This window comes from Rhipicephalus sanguineus, chromosome 3 (assembly GCF_013339695.2).
Source record: "Rhipicephalus sanguineus isolate Rsan-2018 chromosome 3, BIME_Rsan_1.4, whole genome shotgun sequence".
NCBI lineage: Eukaryota > Metazoa > Arthropoda > Arachnida > Ixodida > Ixodidae > Rhipicephalus > Rhipicephalus sanguineus.
Window position 1 is genome coordinate 216,863,779 of NC_051178.1, and position 18,159 is coordinate 216,881,937.

At 48.0% G+C, this 18,159-nt stretch overlaps 1 protein-coding gene across 1 annotated transcript in view; it reads right to left on the bottom strand.

Moving 5' to 3' along the window:
- Positions 1 to 1,540: 1,540 nt before the first annotated feature.
- The window catches only part of LOC119388290 (protein SEC13 homolog), a 492,033-nt gene continuing 475,414 nt past the window's right edge, over positions 1,541 to 18,159 (bottom strand). Inside the window, 1 exon segment of the mRNA XM_049413908.1 lies at positions 1,541 to 1,723. Within this exon segment, the coding sequence (XP_049269865.1) occupies positions 1,613 to 1,723 (111 nt within the window). The 3' untranslated portion in view covers positions 1,541 to 1,612.

The following is an 18,159-nucleotide window of genomic DNA, read 5'->3' on the forward strand; positions in this document are numbered from 1 at the left end:
ATAGATAGATAGATAGATAGATAGATAGATAGATAGATTAGATAGATACGCTCAAAGTCGCAGAAGTTCGCTAAGAAATGCTTCGCATTTATTGCATTAGTCTGTTGACTGAGAAGCGCGAAGCGGCTCGTGGGTTACATGCGCCCCAGTGATACGGGCACACCACGGACGCTGGCACGGACGGGCGCCTGCCCGGAAGGGGCAGGCTCGCGGGCTAAACAGCACGTGGCCTCGACCGACGTTTCTAGAACCAGGTCAGTTTCGACGCAAGAACTAGCGGCGCTGCAGTTCCATCTTGCATCATGTCTCACGCGTCGTCCGCTACAACACCCATGTGACCTATCGTCACTGCAGCTTTCGGCAAACGTGACAGCCGAGATTCCGAGATTTAAACTTTTTCAATACCTCGACTGTTTTAAAAAGCGATTATTTAACAAGCTAAGCTCCAGGAACGTGAAAAGATAATCAAACGTGACCTATAATAATGGTACCATCTCACACGTCTAGCTGTCCTCTAACACGAATATTCCATTGCCGTCAACCTGTGTTTAGCCGCCACGCCACGGTGGAACAGTGGTTATGGTGCTCGGCTGCTGACCCGAAGGTTGCGGGATCGATCACGACTACGGCGCTCGCATTCTGTGGAGGTGAAAATGACACTGGCTCATGTACTTAGATTTGTCATATTAAGCAAGTCGTAAACCAGAGGACCGTTGTTAATTTTCGGGCTAATTAATTCCGATTTCTTGAGAAAAGCGTACAAAGCGAACTATGGTTGATCAAGGTACCTGATTTTATTCCCTGAGCTCGGTTAGGCGACTTGTAGCGAAGTTAATCTTCACCATTCTGGTGGGATTGGCGTTCAGACGATATTTCTTGCAAGTCCCTGCTCTGATTCGGAGAACTGATGACCAGTGTTCGTTTCCGTGCCACTCGTGCAGCACGCGAATCAAGATGACATTCTTCAGCTTTGTCCCTTTCACACGTTCTAAATCGAAAGAACTGCTTCGCAAGCGATCACCGTTCGCAAACAATCACGCACGGAGCACGGAGAAAGCGAGCACAGAGAAACGCGCAACGCGTCGCAAGCGGCGGCTACTCGCGCGTCTGAGATCGCTGCGGGATCTGCGTCGCCTCCGCGATCAGCTTCGCCAACGCGCCATTGAGAGCAACGGTGCGTTGCCGTATCCGATCCCGGGGGCCACGTCAAGTGAAGCAAAATGGAACAGCAGCGCCGTAAGTTCACGCGTCGGCCGCCTGTGCCGGCTCGCGAGTGATCTTGAGCTCCTTTCTAATCGTGTGTGACTAAATTTTCTGGGCACAAATGTGTCTTCCGCTAAATCGCTTTGATACAGTATAGATGAACGGCAGTGTGTATAAAGGCGAATATACATACGCCGAGACGGCCATTATGCTGTGTCAAGCTTTAGAATGACTGAAGGAAAAAGCTACAATGATCAATGCCCCCAGAAATGTGGCCAGGTAAGCTCGCCGAAACGATGGGACATACAGATGTGATACAGATGGATGTACAGAAATGAAGTCCGGGAATTTATTATAAACAAAATTTTGCTCCACTGACGATTCCAATATAATCCCAAGTTTTCCAAGCCTAGAGGTTCCTTTCAGCACTTCCTACAGCAGCCGCAGGGGCGTTTTGGCTCTTGGCATCATCACTGATGCAGACCCACTTGCTGTCCACAGTCTCCTTCCACAGCGTCACCTGGGAAGAAGCCATTGCACAAACACAAACGAAATACCACAGTTAGCTTCGACCTTCAGAGAACCTTTCAATAAAAAAATTCAACCAGTTCCACGCCGTGAAAACTGTCGGACAACAAAGCTGTAAGTACACGAGTGTACGCGATCGTGTGGTCTAGGGCGCTTACACATGATTGGTCAGAGCGAGATCATGTGACCTGCGGGCAATCTCGTTTCCGCGAATGTCTTGCGTCACATGATTTGCCGCCGGCACAGCCAGAATTCTGTTAAGTGTGCACACCCAATTATCTACATAACTTTAGTGCAAATTGCTTTCCCAGTATTTTATACTGAATGTACCACTAGGTACATTCCTAGCGAGTGTTCAGATTTTGAATTGGGCTGACATGGTAATTAAATATGAAAGCCAATCTGGCCAAGAATGTGGAAGCACTCTTGTTCACCGATAAGGAGATTGACGCCCTAAAAAGCCAATTGGTGCTGTAACATGATGTCACTTGAACATATGCCAGCCTTTTAAAGACGATAGTCTTTCTTGGGGAACTTATACGCAGAAATTTTGGCCTGTCTGTCTTTCTGTTTGTCTGTCACCCGATTCAGCCACCCGGCCAAAGTTGAACCACTTGCTTACCGCCCACCCATCTTGAACTGATACGGCTGTTCATACTTGTGAACGTTGTCGATCAAAAAGTAAGTATTACGCATATCTGAGGCGCAACATCACTAGGTAAGTATTAGGTAGTGTGTTCCTTTAATAGAAAATACATAGGTATCAATTCTAAAGACCCTAGTTTCTTAAGCTGCGGCTGCGGCTGCGCTGAAAATGCCATGCTATGCGCGCCGAAGAACGTCCTCTGCCAGGGAGGAAGGAAACCCTCTGCACAAGCTCATGTCTCCCGACGTATTGCCAGATGGCGTCCATACCTCACGCAGCGTAGACGCAGCGCCTCCTCTATCGTCTTTACACGGCATTTGCAGCGGAGCACGCAGATACGCGGCCAATTTTTTCTCGAATAAAAGTTGTTGGAAGTTACAACGCTTTCTGTGCTTGTTTCTTCTCACGCTACTGTAATTTTCAGCATTTTTTACTGTGATGTAATAACATCACTGCTATAATTTAGCCTATTTTATCAGTTCGACCCAGCAAGTGTGGAGCATTGTTCAATGTTGTAACATCGATGCGTTGGTTCGATTCCTCACAATACTACAATGTTTGTAAGGCTGTCAATAGAAAACTGTGCTGATTAGCAATTGCAAATCTCTCTATGGCTTATTATGCCCAGCTCAGCTATATGGGGCTAAATATAGCTGCAATACCATCGACGCCTGCAAATCCTCTACTGACGCTCCCCACACCACAGCCTGCTTGAAGTAAAAGTCGACAATGTTCCTGTGACCGCCCTCGTTGACACAGGCGCGCACCTGTCTATTATGAGCGCTCCTCTACGCCGCCGTTTGCAGAAGCTAATACGTGTTGCCGATGGCGGTACTGTGGAAGTCATCGGAATGTGAACTGCTCGTGTCAGCATTACCGGTCGTCACACCGACGTCCTTTTCGCCGTTCTAGCTCGTTGCCCTCATGACCTCATACTTGGCCTTGATTTCCTTTCAGTACACTCGGCCTTAATTGAATGTTCTTCTGGTACACTCAGCCTCGATCTTCCTCTTCTCGCCGATAACTGAAAAGCCCGTCAGCCGCTTCAGCCCAACTACTTTTGTTCGCCTGCCACCTCGAGCAGTGACGTACGTCTGTTTGTCATCGACCCCTCCAGTTCCCGACGGTGACTACATCGTTACACCTATAAGTGACGCACGACTGACGCGCAATATTACTGTGACGCATAACATTTCCACCATAGTGGATAACTCCGTCTTCCTTCCGCTCCTCAATTTTGGCCTCATCCCCCAAGTGTTGCCCTACCAGATGTCGCTTGCCCAACTCACTGCTATAACCGACGACGATGACATCAACGTTGTCGCCGTAACTGCTCCGGACCAAGCTGAAGTCTCACGGTCACCCGGTTCTGACGACGCCATTTTTCGAAAAATGATTGGATCAGACCTTTCGCCTGATCAGGCCGACGCTCTCTCCCAGGTTTTGGCCTCCTATAGTGACATTTTCGATATCCATGATCGTCCCTTGGGCCAGACTAAGATTGTCACTCACTGAATTAACACAGGCGACTCTGCGATCATCCACCGTCGACCTTACCGCGTGTCTGCATCAGAGCGAGCAGTGATTCAAAAAGAAGTGGCCAAAATGCTAGCGAAAGACATAATCGAACCATCGTCTAGCCCTTGGGCCTCCCCCGTGGTATTAGTAAAGAAGAAAGACGGCTCCTGGCGTTTCTGCATTGATTATCGGCACCTCAATAAAATTACCAAGAAAGACGTGTATCCTCTTCCACGTATTGACGATGCACTCGACTGTCTCCATGGCGCCACCTTCTTTTCATCTCTCGACCTCCGATCTGGCTACTGGCAAATTGCTGTAGACGACATGGATCGTGAGAAGACCGCCTTCGTTACCCCTGACGGCCTTTACCAATTCAAGGCCATGCCCTTCGGTCTTTGCAACGCTCCAGCAACCTTCGAGAGAATGATGGACACGCTGCTTCAAGGATTTAAATAGTCGACGTGCTTGTGTTACTTGGACGACGTGGTCATCTCACCCACCTTCGCAACACACCTCGAACGCCTTTCGACCATTCTATCAATATTCCGACAAGCTGGCCTCCAGCTTAATTCCTCGAAGTGCCACTTCGGTCTTCGTCAAATTACTGTGCTGGGCCACCTCGTTGACGCTTCCGGTGTACGACCAGATCCGGCCCGCGCTGTAACGAACTTCCCCGTTCCTCGCTCTGTCCATGATGTTCGCAGTTTCGTGGGTCTGTGCTCGTACTTTCGCCGTTTCGTGAAAAACTTTGCGGCACTCGCACGCCCACTCACTGACCTTCTCAAACAAGACGTCCCGTTTTGTTGGGGATCCTCTCCAAGCTGACGCCTTTTCTCATCGAATCACCGCTCTAACGACACCACCTATTCTTGCACATTTTGACCCAGATGCTCCTACAGAAGAGCGTACAGACGCTAGTGGTCACGGCATCGGTGCAATATTGGCCCAAACTCAGCGGGGCTACTGATCGTGTTATTCCGTACGCAAGTCGGCTCCTCTCGAAGTCTGAACGCAACTACTCTACAAACCAGAACACAGCGAATTCCATGCGCATCGCCATATTTGCATCGCGTCGCGCCATCTATCGCACACGCCAGCAGACGATACACAGAGCAAACGTGAAACTCCCGAAACTCAGCCCGTCGGAGAGCGTGTTTCGCGTCTTTTCTAGCCTGGACATTTTCGCTGACTTTATTGGAACATCAAGAACATCTTGCTCATGCAAGTCCACAATGTATACAGTACGTGCTGAGTGGGCTGCGGAAGCAACCTCGTCAGATACGTACGCTGTTACATTTGTAAAAAAACGTTCTCGCTGTAGTACGCGTGAATCGTAATTGCAGTGCAGCTCGCGAAAGAGTGAAACGATGTTTTGTTGCCCCATATTACAAGTACGCCTTACGGGTAGTTTCGCGGAACGTAATTTTTGTTTCACGAGCGCTCTTACAATAATGCGTCTTGCTCACAAAAGCGTGCTATCAGAGAGTATAACCTGCAGTATCATTCAGCGATCCCTTTTGGAAGCTACCTGCGCGATTTTATTCTTCTAGCGATGGTGCTTTACAAGCGAACCTGTGCTACTGCGACGTAAGCCGTAACCACGGTGTAAGAATAAGTTAGGTGATGTCACTCACCGCTCCGCTTGAGGGGAGGGCAGAGCACTGCACGGGCCGTGATTCTCGGCCCGGGACTCGTTCAACTTTACCTGCCCGGCCCGGCCCGGTGACTCAAAGCGAGACCCGGCCCGAACCCGAGAAAAAATTTCGCCTACCCGGTCCGGCCCGACCCCAGATCGGGCCCGACAGAGGCCCGAGCCAATAATCTAGGTGGCGTTGCCTGAAGATACAATCGACCGCAAGGGCGTTTTAGGCGGCAATTATCTACGCATGCTTGGAGCATGCTTCACTAGCAAGTATACTTTAACCTACGGTACTTTCTTGTAAAAAAGGGCTGGCTCACCGTGGAAACAGTTGAGAGGACATACTGGGTACGATGAACGTTTGTTCGGCTGTGGTATACTGTACCTAGTTTTCTAGGACTACAATAGGGATCATCAAGAGCGTTTTGTAGCAGATATTATAGGAAGAAAAGTGATTTCCAGTATGCGTCCGGTTTTGATAAGGAGCGCAATAAAAACAGAGGGGACAGAGAACAGAACGCTCTCTTCACTTTGTTTTATGCGCTCTCTATTGAAATTTAAATGGGCACGAAAGTGAAACAATGAATCGGCTTAGATTGATAAATTGTACTCTGAGAAATCTAATGTCGTTAGTTTCACCAACAGAGATTCATTATTAAAGGAGACAATCAAGATCAATATTTCATTTTTAAATTTTGCGACAAAATCTCACACGTGACAACAGGGATTTCAAAGCGTATTTTTCGTATTTTGGTGACTGGCTAGTCGAAATTTCCTGAAGCTTCGTATGTTAAGTCTATGCCCCCCCCCCCCCCTCGGAAGACAATGCACATTCATTTTTACCGATTAGAAACTGCGTACGATCTAGCAGACGCCGTCACAATCTATGACGCGTTTGATGCGGGAATTTCACGGTGGCATTACCAGCCGTAATTTCTTTTAGGGGCGAAGCTCCTTAAGGCGGCACCCGTTCGTCCCTCGTAGTCGTAGTAGTGCGTAACCAGTCGTAACGCTAGTACCAGATCTTGACCTCCAAGGTGGTGCCGGTGGGAGATTTTTCCTGTGCGTTGTTGAACAATAAAAAATTCGCAGCGTGCGCGTTAACTAAAAGCCGAATTCTTCTGTCTCTCATTCCCCATTAGAAGCCATTGGCGTGTTCCAGTAGGAAACGTTAGTAGAAGTGTAAGTGAGTGAAGTGTTAGCTAAAAGCCGACTACTTCTGTCTCTCATTCCCATTAGCAGCCATTGTTTACCTCCAAGGTAGTGCCTGGTGAGATTTCTCCTGTGCGTGATTAAACAATAAAATTTTGTTCAAAACGCCGTTGATTGATGAAATAAAACCAACGAAAGGCCGCCAGATGTTTTGTAAAAGCAAGAAAACGAAATTAGACGCCAGCTGCTTAACGAAAGACGCCAGATGTTTTCTAACGCAATGGTTTTCTAAACAATGAAAATTCACAGCGTACATGTAAAATTAAAGTGAGCTGCAAGTCGTCATTACTCATCGAACCTTTAGTATAAACGCGCCCGATCTCACGTCGGTGATGATGTACTGGGCAGAATTCACGGAAGATTCACGGTTTACCGACGAACCTCCGCCAGCTTCGCCCACTCATCATCATTCACTCCGTGGATATGCTGTGATTTTTTGCGCGTTTTCGCGCTTCCCTTGCGTCTTCTCGCGGCAGGCGTGGTGTTGTGAAAGAGTAATTTGCTAGTACACCAACAATCGTTTCCTCCTTTTAATGTCCCTTTAAATCATGCTGTAACGACAAAGTGCACCCTTCAGGATGTGTAGCATATATCTTCATCATAGTAGCACCATAGTCCCTCAATGGCAGCACCATAGTCCCTCAATACTTTTATGGTAGCACCTTGCCAATGAAGAGAAGTACAGGAAAACATTCAAACTTATTAGATTTGTTGTAAATACACTAACCCAGATTATAACGAACTGCGCGCAGCACGTGGACTGTCGAAATACAGTGAAACCTCGGTGATGCAAATCTGACAGGACCACCAAAAATCTTCGTATCATCCGAAATTCGTATCACCAGGAAGTATGGAAAATTATTATGCGACAAAAGAAAGCTGGCGTACATTTTCTTTTATTGCTTTTCAGCGCCGCAGCAACGTCAGGAAGAACCCGAAATGATTGTCAGTTAAGTTTTTAGATGTTGGCAATCATACCAGCACTCGTAAATATACGGCCCGTACGCGCGTATTTTTAATTAATGAAGCAGGTGCGTTGCGACCCAGCCCCCTCCATATTTTAGTATGCTTTTTTTGCATGACACTGTAGTACTGCAGCGAAAGTAACTAATTTTGTGGCTTTGACCCGTCGCGTCAAAGCGCTTCTTTTGTTACTTTCGCTGCAGTACTACAGTGTCATGCAAAAAAAGCATACTAAATATGGAGGGGGCTGGGTCGCAACGCACCTGCATTCATTAATTAAAAATACGCGCGTACGGGCCGTATATTTACGAGTGCTGGTATGATTGCCAACATCTAAAAACTTAACTGACAATCATTTCGGGTTCTTCCTGACGTTGCTGCGGCGCTGAAAAGCAATAAAAGAAAATGTACGCCAGCTTTCTTTTGTCGCATAATAATTTTCCATACTTCCTGGTGATACGAATTTCGGATGATACGAAGATTTTGGTGGTCCTGTCAGATTTGCATCACCGAGGTTTCACTGTATTTCGACAGTCCACGTGCTGCGCGCAGTTCTGTAATTTTGTGGCTTTGACCCGTCGCGTCAAAGCCACAAAATTACAGAACCACGGTCCTGTGTTATGATTTTGTTATCGCGGAGGTGTTGGGAATGTTTTGGGGAGGTTTACGGCCGTGCCCGCACAAGTGCGACCTCAACGGTCGCGCATGTTGACATTCATGTTGACTTTCATGTCTGATGCACGAGGCAGGCATGTGTAAACACAGTAAAACGACAGCAGCCCGCGTCGACGCTTTAAAAATAAGTACGCCATCTCCCGTTAAAGGGGACCATGAGGCGATGCGAAGCCGGAGCACTTGCACGATCGCGTTCCCTTAGCGTTCGCTGGACATGCTACCGACTTCGCGTCGTGGAACGCGAAGAGGAAACACTACGCGCGTCGTGTCTTCCCTCTAGCCTGGCCGTTAATTCTCACAGGGCGTGCGGAGAACGCGGTCGACAGGCGCGCAGAGAGAGAGGCAGCGTAGGAGAGAAGAGAGAAGGGGAGGGGACGCGCATGCGCTGGCCCTCATCGCGGCGCTGCGCAGGGGAGAACTTCGGCATGTCGAGCACGCATTTCAGAGGACCCAACCGAGGCAAGCGCTGGACTGAACGCGCGCAGCGCTCTACCACTTGAAGGAGAGGAGACTAGAGGAAGAGAGTAGCGTATGCGCCGTGAGAGCAGAAGCGAGAACGCAGGAGAAGTGCATGTGCTGGTAGAGAAGTGGAGAGAGTAACCCGCAGCTGTTGGAGAGAGGGAAGGAGGAGAGTTGCGCATGCATAGTGTGAGTGCGGACTACAACGCCGCGTGACATACCCCCGAGCAAGAGATACTTCGCATCTAAAAAGCATGGCGCTAATGTCCTCTGTAATCTAAACGCGAAGGCACACGGAGGCACATAAGAACCTCAAAGGTTCGCACACACAATCTCGGAGGCCCTGACGCGTCTCTGAAGGTTTATTCTGACCGTAAGAAAAGTGTTTTTCTTACACCGTGATTCTGACGATTGGCGGTGCGGCGCGCATGCCCACGCTTGTGTTCCCGCACTCGCACGTGCTTGGCGCGTCTTCCGCGATAGCGCGCACAGCACCTCTTCGTACTGGGCGGTAGCGTAAGTTCGTATCAAACGTCGCTGGGGGAAAATCGGTTCGCAACAAACCGTACTCCACTACATTGCAGGCCAATGGGCCTTGGCCGGGACCAACGAAAAATTCGTATCACCCCGAAATTCGTATGAGCTGTGATCGTATCACCGAGGGTTTCACTGTACCAGTGATGCTACCGAGGACTTCCGATTTGGAGCAATTTTTGGAGCAGCAAATTTCCGTTTTGGAGCACTTTGGAGCAGGAAAAATTTTCATCTTGGAGCACTCTGGAGCAGATAATTTTGCATCTGGGAGCACTCTGGAGCAGCAAATTTTCCATCCTGGAGTGCACTACAGAAGCATATTGCATTAACATTCAAGCACCTGAAAATTATTATGGGGCTCTTATGAAGGCTAGAAATATTTGGAATCATTGCAATTCTCACGAAAAAAATCATCTCAGGAGAACTCCATACTTCACTCGCTAATGAAAAAATAGAGAGAAATAGATTAAAAGGAAGAGGCAGGGAGGTTAACCTGGTGCGAGTGACCGGTTTGCTACCCTGCACAGGGGTGGGGATATAGGGGTCGGAGAGAGGACAGAGAGAGAGGGAGATAAAATAAAAACAAAGCAAAAAATGCACACATGCACACACATGCAGGACGTCCTATCAGAGCCGTTGCGATAGACCGGTTGAACGCAGAAAGCGCATTAGCGCCTGCACAGCCTTCTTCTGTGACGTTAAGTCATGTCGGTGGCGCAGGATTCTTTCTTCCGAAAGAGTCAGTCGTCCAGTTTATCAAGCGCGTTGCAAAGCGACTGTCTTTGCGAACAGTACTGTGGACAGTCGCACAGAATATGCTCAATCGTTTCATCACTTCCGCAGTGGTCACAAGCTGCGGTGTCGGCCATTCCTATGCGGAACGCGTACGCGTAGGTAAACGCGAAACACAACCATAACCTGCAAAAAATAAGGACTCATGCAATTGGGTGTTCTGGATTAACCTCTTCGGCGATTATTTTCGACACTAGCAAATAAACAGAATACCGGATCAATAAAATTGCAATTTATGAAATAAAACTCTAAATACATCTATGTGGTTATCAGCAGACGTGGTAGACAAACTCCGTGATGTACAGCAGTGCCTCAATGCCAGAGCCACACTGTCCCTAATGCATTCCCCTAAGAAAACTCCAAGGCGAAAGCCAGGTTCTTTTTCTTCTCGATCGACGGGTTGATTCTCCCCCTCCCTCTCTGCAAGCTTTCTGCACCTCACATGGTTTTGCACTACCTCCTTGATCGGTGCACCGATCACGGAAGCAGTGTAAAGCGACGATGTCATGTGATTACACCATCACGTGACATCACGATATATGACGCCATGTTGGCGTCACAAGTTTTGACGATGTATGACGTGATGATGACGACATCACATGATTATTTTTTACATCAATCGAACGCCGCCGACGGTCAATTTTCGTGTTTGAGAAAGCATCTAAGGCTTTCGCATTATTATTGCGTATTGAAAGTTAACAGCCTGGCCGTTAACAACCTGGCCTTACATACCAAACTGTCCTGCCACCATGTCACCTTTGAGCCATGCGCGAAACGGCTTCGCTTATCATCCACTTCACAGCTCCTTGATTTTTTTTTAAATTTTTATTGTGATAGCAATTATATGGACACTCTAGGCGTATTTTTACGGTCGCTGTTGCCGTAATTTTCCGTATAAAGTCCAGATTAATAACATCACCACGCGCATTCTAGCTGCGGGTAAAAGCTCGCGAGCGCTGGTGACGAACGTGGCTGAAGCGCAGATTAAACTAGCCGGCCGTCTGTCTCCGTCGCACGGAGCGGGCCTGCCGTCGATTGCTCATCAAACATAGAGGAAACGCCCCGCCCGTCTTTCGTAAGGAGCATGAAGGGACGCCAGGGGGGCAGAGGGGGGGGGGGGGAGCAACCGCATCGTTCGAAAGGCACTGTCGCTTGCGCGCGCGCGCGCTATCTCGAGGCATCAGGAGACGGCTCGTAAACTTGCTGTGCTCTCAACGCTTACTTCGCGTTTAGAGAAATCAGAGCACGAAAACGCTTCGGTTTCTGGAGCGGCCATATCCCCTTAAACCAGCGTTTTGTTGAGTTACGCGAGATCGGATCCAAAAGAGTTAGCTGCTAGCCTTACTTCGTTTAACAATACAATTTGTTGATATCGCATTCATTGCTTAGCCCTTAAGCGAAACTGAGTTTTTTTAACCGTCAGCTATTGACCCTCGAACGCGAGGGGCGGACGTGTAACATGGCGCAGCCGCTTCACTGTGGGCCGTCAGCGACGGGCCCGCTACAGCTGCGCATTTGCGGCTGTTCCGACCAGGAGATATGCTTTTATTAATCAGATGACATTTTTAAAAAAGCAAGCAAAATATTCTAATTGGAACTCTCGCTCGTGAGCTCGAAAGGGCAGGGCCTTTTAGGGGGTATTTACCGCAGAGTGATTACAAACTCGGATGTGCTGGTGGAAGGAATTATGAAAAAGCTCTTCTGGATGAAGATCCATGGATAAAGTATATCTGAGGAAAAGTGTCAACGCGTTCCCACCGTTCGCGTGCTCTTCCATAAACGCGAAGCAAGGAAAATCCGATATTGTTCCATATCTACTGCTAGCGATCCCAAATTTCATTCCGCGATGTCCAGAAGCAGAAGTGACAGAAATTTTAGCGGCACGCATGCAGTTATTACTGAACATTGCTTTCCTTACGTGCCGTGCGACGCTTGAAACGAGCTATCAGCAGCGTTTCGGGAACAGACGACGCCCGCCGATGAATCGCCGTCGCAACTTTCTCGCTACCGATAGGCCTAGACGTCACGAGCCTCTGCGGAGAGCGCATTTTGCTGTAGAACCGACTTGCAGAACAGAAGCTGCGTCGGCACCGTGCATGGCATTGTGGCTTACTCGGGACGCACGCACGAGCGCTATTTATTCAGCGGAATAATTCTTGGTCCATGGTTGCGACTTTGGCAGCCCCAAAATCAAGCTGCATATGTTCTGAAGCGCCGGCGGTGCGACTGCCGGTGATAGACGCCCCCAAACCCGAGACTTTGGCGCAGTTTGGCGCAATTTTCGTCGATATTATCAGGATGGCGCAGTAAATATAATTTGGCGCACTTTGGCGCAGTTGGCGCAGGAGTGGAATCACTGCTGTACGTATAAGAAGCCGAATGGAAAAAAGCAACTATTTGTCATAGCATCTTTTTCATGTACCACACCACTGCTATTATATACAGTCTATAAATTTTTGTGACAAAGTTTATAGTTTATTTGTTCGCATGTTATTGTACAAAAATCAAATTATAAAGAGGTTCCACTTAAGCACACCATGCGCCGTGGCACCACATGTCCTACCGCGCTGAAGTTTCTTGCACTGCTTGCGCTAGCTGTAGGGGCGCACATCTGCCTTGAGCAATGTGAAGGCGTCGGCAGTCGTAGTTCTTCAATTCCACCACTGTAGCAAATTTAGGATGTCTTTTTGCACCTCTGCAGAATGAAAATAGCTGTCCAGCTGATCCCTTCATTTCTCTTCCCGAACGTTGTGTCACTCTTCAATATAATCTATAAATGTCTCTGAGGGATTCTCCTTGCACTTTTTAGCAGTGTTTGTCATGCATGGCTTGCACAGGGCTCTTTTTTTTTCATATTATAATGGCGTATGCCTTCCTAACGATGTTGTACCGGTAGAAGGAGGCCTACGTTGGTAAGACTACACTGGTAGGACTGGCAATAGGTGGACGAATTGATCGCGATCTATTTTCGGAGTTCATTCCGGTTTGGTAATAAAGATGTGAATACGCTTCTTGTCGTTTACTCATTGGATGCATATGATTCGAGATAAGGGGACATCCCCCGGCATGGAATTCGTGATTCTTATTTCAAGCCAATAATAATGAGCACTAACAGACAATAATGCAAAGGAAAGTATAGGAGATGTTTTTAGTAGTAAATGTAAGGTAAATGTGAAGAAAGAAAAGTGAACGAAAAGATAACTTGCCGCAGGCAGGGACCGAACCTGCGACCTTCGAAAAACGCGTCCGATGCTCTACCAACTGAGCTACCGCGGCGGCCATCCCTCCGCCCACTTTATACACCAGAGCACGCCTGTCTCGCACCCAGGCTGCTGGCGAGCCGAGCGGATACTCTCGCACCCAGACGCCGGGCTGACCGGGCTGCCAAGGCGCGCGCGGGCTGCACCAAGCAAACAGGGCAAGCTGCAGTTCTGAGGCTTTAAAGTGCGAAAAAGTACCCGTTCACGCCGTGTGGGCACTACTGCGTCGTCTTTGGATGCCAAAACAAGCAGCGCAACAAGAGGATAATAGCGTTGTCTGCGACGATTACGACGCGCCACGGAAACAGTGCCGGTGCGGTGTTTTCAGCTTCGCCGCGAGTGGATAACTGTGTTTCAAGCAAAAAAAAAAAAAAACTAGGAGCCGAGTGAAAATGCTCGAGTAAGTACACTAAATGCGTGTATTCTGCAGTGTGATGCCCACCTATTTCATTTTGCGAACCTAATTTGCGTGACACGCAGCTGGGTTGAAGGCAGGCGCGAGCTTTGTGTGGGGGTGCACTTCATACCTTTGAGCGTTTCCGTTGACGAAAATGTAGTGCACGCAGGCCCGTAGCCAGGATTTTTTTTTTTCGGGGGGGGGGGGGGGGGGGCACTTGCTGAAAACCTTGACTATTTGAGAAAAACGCCTATTCTCATGATTTATTTTCGATAAAACACCATGTGTCATCAAAATTTCGGGGTGGGGGGCCGGGCCCCCTGCCCCTCACCCCCCCCCCTCCTGGCTACGGGCCTGAGTGCAAGGTAGTGCTTTCAAGCACAAGAAATCAGCATGCTTTGCCACTTTGAACGTAGTATTAAGCGTTAGTGCTTTTGACGGCATCCACGCCTTCGAGATTTCGTCTTCAAAAGGTAATAAATGGCACGGTGCTCCTCAACAGCTGGCCAGAATTTCGTGCTTTCATTGCAGTGTTCGATGTCCCCAAATTTATTTGGACACGACGCATCCAGCTGCACATAATACATATATTGGCACGTAAGTAAAGAGTACTCGCGCCAGTGTCCTTTACGTCGCAGACGTAGCTAACCGGCTTAACTAAGAGTAGCACAGTTTCGCTTGTAAAGCACCATAGTTACAAGAATAAAATCGCGCAGATAGCTTCCAAAAGGGATCGATGAACGTCACTGCAGGTGATACTCTCTGATAGCACGCTTTTGTGAGCAAGACGCATTATTGTAAGAGCGCTCGTGAAACAAAAATTACGTTCCGCGAAACTTCCCGTAAAGCGTACTCTAATTATTACGCGATGCATGCTGAAATGATGAGCTTTCACAAAACCTTGTGCACAACTTGTAATATGGGGCAACAAAACATCGTTTCACTCTTTCGCGAGCTGCACCGCTGCAATTACGATTCACGCGTACTACAGCGAGAACGTTTTTAGGGGCGAAGCTCCTTAAAGGCCAACTCCGGCGATTTTTCGAGGTCGATGGATCTCAGTGAAATTCGCTGGGTACGTTCCTTTGCACGTTTCCGTCATTTATGCCAAATTACAGGCTTGAGACATGCGCAGATTGTTTGCAAACGAATCTTAAAGATTGTCTACAAACGCCCTCCTGGCTTCCCACAATTATTGGCAACATTGCGTCTGTGACGTCATTATTGGCAAGGCGGCGGAAGTGACGCAGCCGAGGGCACCGCTAACTTCGGCGCTTAGGCCGCTACAGCGAGCGTCTGCTGTGCACAAGGCGACAGACAGCGTTGGTTTGGCCGGCGCTTCGCTGGTCGTCCCGGCTGTCGCAGTTTTCATACTCCGCGCCGGCGTGACCGGCATGCCTTGCACGACTTCCGGTTCGTTCGTAACAACGTCTACGTCATACGTAGACAGTACACTCGGTTGGGTTTCGGTTTCGGTGTTGCGCTTTTTTGCTTATTTAAAATTATTCTCCAATTTGCCGAGTATTTCTGCTATCGGGCCCGTAACAGGAGCGTCTCAGGAACATAAAAGCACCATTACTTTGACATGGCCAAAAAATCGCCGGAGTTGGCCTTTAAGGCGGCACCCGTTCGTCCCTCGTAGTCGTCGTCGTCGTAGTAGTAGCAGTAGTAGTAGTCGTAGTCCGTAACAAGTCTTACGCTTTGACCTCGAAGGTAGTGCCAGTGAGAGATCTTTCCTGTGCGTTGTTGAACAATAAAAATTTTGTTCAAAACGCCGTTGATTGATGAAATAAACCAACGAAAGACGCCAGATGTTTTCTAAAAGCAAAACGAAAGAACGCCAGATGTTTCTAAAGCAAAACGAAAATACGCCAGCTGCTTAACGAAAGACGCCAGATTTTTCTAAAGCAATGGTTTTCTAAACAATGAAAATTCACAGCGTACATGTAAAATTAAAGTGAGCTGCAAGTCGTCATAACTCATCGAACCTTTAGTATAAACGCGCCCGATCTCACGTCGGTTGGGCAGAATTCACGGAAGATTCACGGTTTACCGATGAACCTCCGCAGCTTCGCCCACTCATCATCATTCACTCCGTGGATATGCTGTGATTTTTTTACAAATGTAACAGCGTACACATCTGACGAGGTTGCTTCCGCAGCCCACTCAGCACGTACTGTACACATTGTGGACTTGCATGAGCAAGATGTTCTTGATGTTCCAATAAAATCAGCGAAAATGTCCAGGCCAGAAAAGACGCTAAACACGCTCTCCGACGTGTTGAGTTTCGGAAGTTTCACGTTTGCTCTGTGCAGCGTCTGCTAGCGTGGCAGCCCGCGCACGTTGTTTCCTCGCGTGTGCGATAGATGGCGCGACGCGCGATGCAAATATGGCGATGCACATGGAATTCGCTGTGTTCTGGTACGTGGGAGCGTCAGTCAGCGCCGCCAGTAGCCATGACGGCGCTGACTGACCGAAAAAAGGAAAAAAAAAGTAGCCGTCATGGCTACTGGCGGCGCTGACTGACGCTCCCACGTTTAAATGTACATATGTACCCTATAAAGTGGACGGAGGGATGGCCGCCGCGGTAGCTCAATTGGTAGAGCATCGGGCGCGTTATTGGAAGGTCGCAGGTTCGGTCCCTGCCCGCGGCAGGATATCTTTTCGTCCACTTTTCTTTTTTCACATTTACCTTACATTTACTACAAAAAACATCCCCTATACTTTCATTGGTATTATTGTCTGTTAGTGCTCATTAATATTGTGTATAACAAAGAAAACGAGCCCTTAAAGTTAACACTTCTTTCCTTATTTCAAGCCAGATATTTCGTCAAGGTAATATACTTTGCCTTTAAAGATGAATACGCATGTTTAGTGGAATTATGCTATTCCTGCATATTCCAACGCTGTTGTGGCAGTGTCATGTAGCTCTCGCACTATATAGTGCAGGGCAGGCCCGTAGCCAGGGGGAGTGCCCAGCCCCCCCCCCCCCCCCCCCGAAGTTTTGATGACACATAGTGTTTTATAGAAAATAAATAATGAAAACAGGCGTTTTTCTCAAATAGTCAAGGCTTTCAGCAAGTGCACGTTTTAGTGGAGGGCTGGAACTTGCAAGAACGTTTGCCCGTCTTGGGGCTCCGCGATCGCACTTGCGATAAGTTATAGCTATAAAATAATTATATTACATTTACCACTGCGATTACAGAATAATATTTGGGATATAAAATAACAACGAATGCAAATAAAGCACGGAATAGCGAGATGTTAGCTATGTAAGCGCCTGGTCTATTTACTTTCAGTTCGCTCGTTTTAGATAAATCAAGTAGCTCCGTACGCAAGAAGCGAAAGAAGATCACTACTTGTCGCTCATAAAACTTCGCCAAATAGCTTGACACACATAAAAAAAAAGAATCGTTTCATCGAGATAAAACGTGAAACGTATTATGTACGCGCAACGTATGAGGAACACACCTGAAGGCACAGACACTTCAAGGTAAGAAAATTCGGGTGCCGACGCCACCTTGAAAATCGTGCAACAAACACCGTGACGTCATAGCTTCTGACGGCGTCTACTGGGATCTACGTACAGTTCCTAATAGACCTTTTTCAAGCAATCCCAGAACCCCCCGCGGGCGCGCGAAGCACTATGGGAAAAGTGTGTACGGTGAGCCAGCCGGTTGTTCCGTCGCTCGCTGCTCGTTGGCACCGTGGGAGCACCAAACGAAAAAAAACGCGTCGCCGCTGGTTGACTATTATTAAATCCTAACTACTACACATGTCTGAACGCACCTGCATGTATCTCTACGCATAAAATGCGAAAGGAATGATGCAGTCAGTGTAGGCATTACCGAGCGTATGTATACCGGATGTAGCAGTTAAGCGGCATGCGAGTTATCATGTGCCGATACATGCAGTCAAAACGTGCTATCGTGGGAAATGTGACCTGGAAGACCGAATTCGTATTTATTCAATGATTCCTTGTTCACAAGCCGCTATGGCATTTAATGCTATAGCGGCTCGTGATCGGGTTTAACCAAACTGTAGAGAGGTGTTACAGTGTTCAGGTATACAGATGATTATTTGATTTTAATTGACAAGTCACGCGCTGTACAAAGAAGTGAGCACATTCTAAACGTGTTTAAGGAAAAAGGGATGGGACTATGATTCACTTGCGAGATGCCTTGCTCTGATAATTTGCACTTTCTTGATACATGCTTTTAAGTTTCACTGCGGAGCGCGTTTGCGGGCAGTATAGCCCGCGTTCAGCGAAATCGGGGTTTAATTTCGCGTCGGCGCATTCGAATATTGTTAAACGAGGAATTGTGATGTC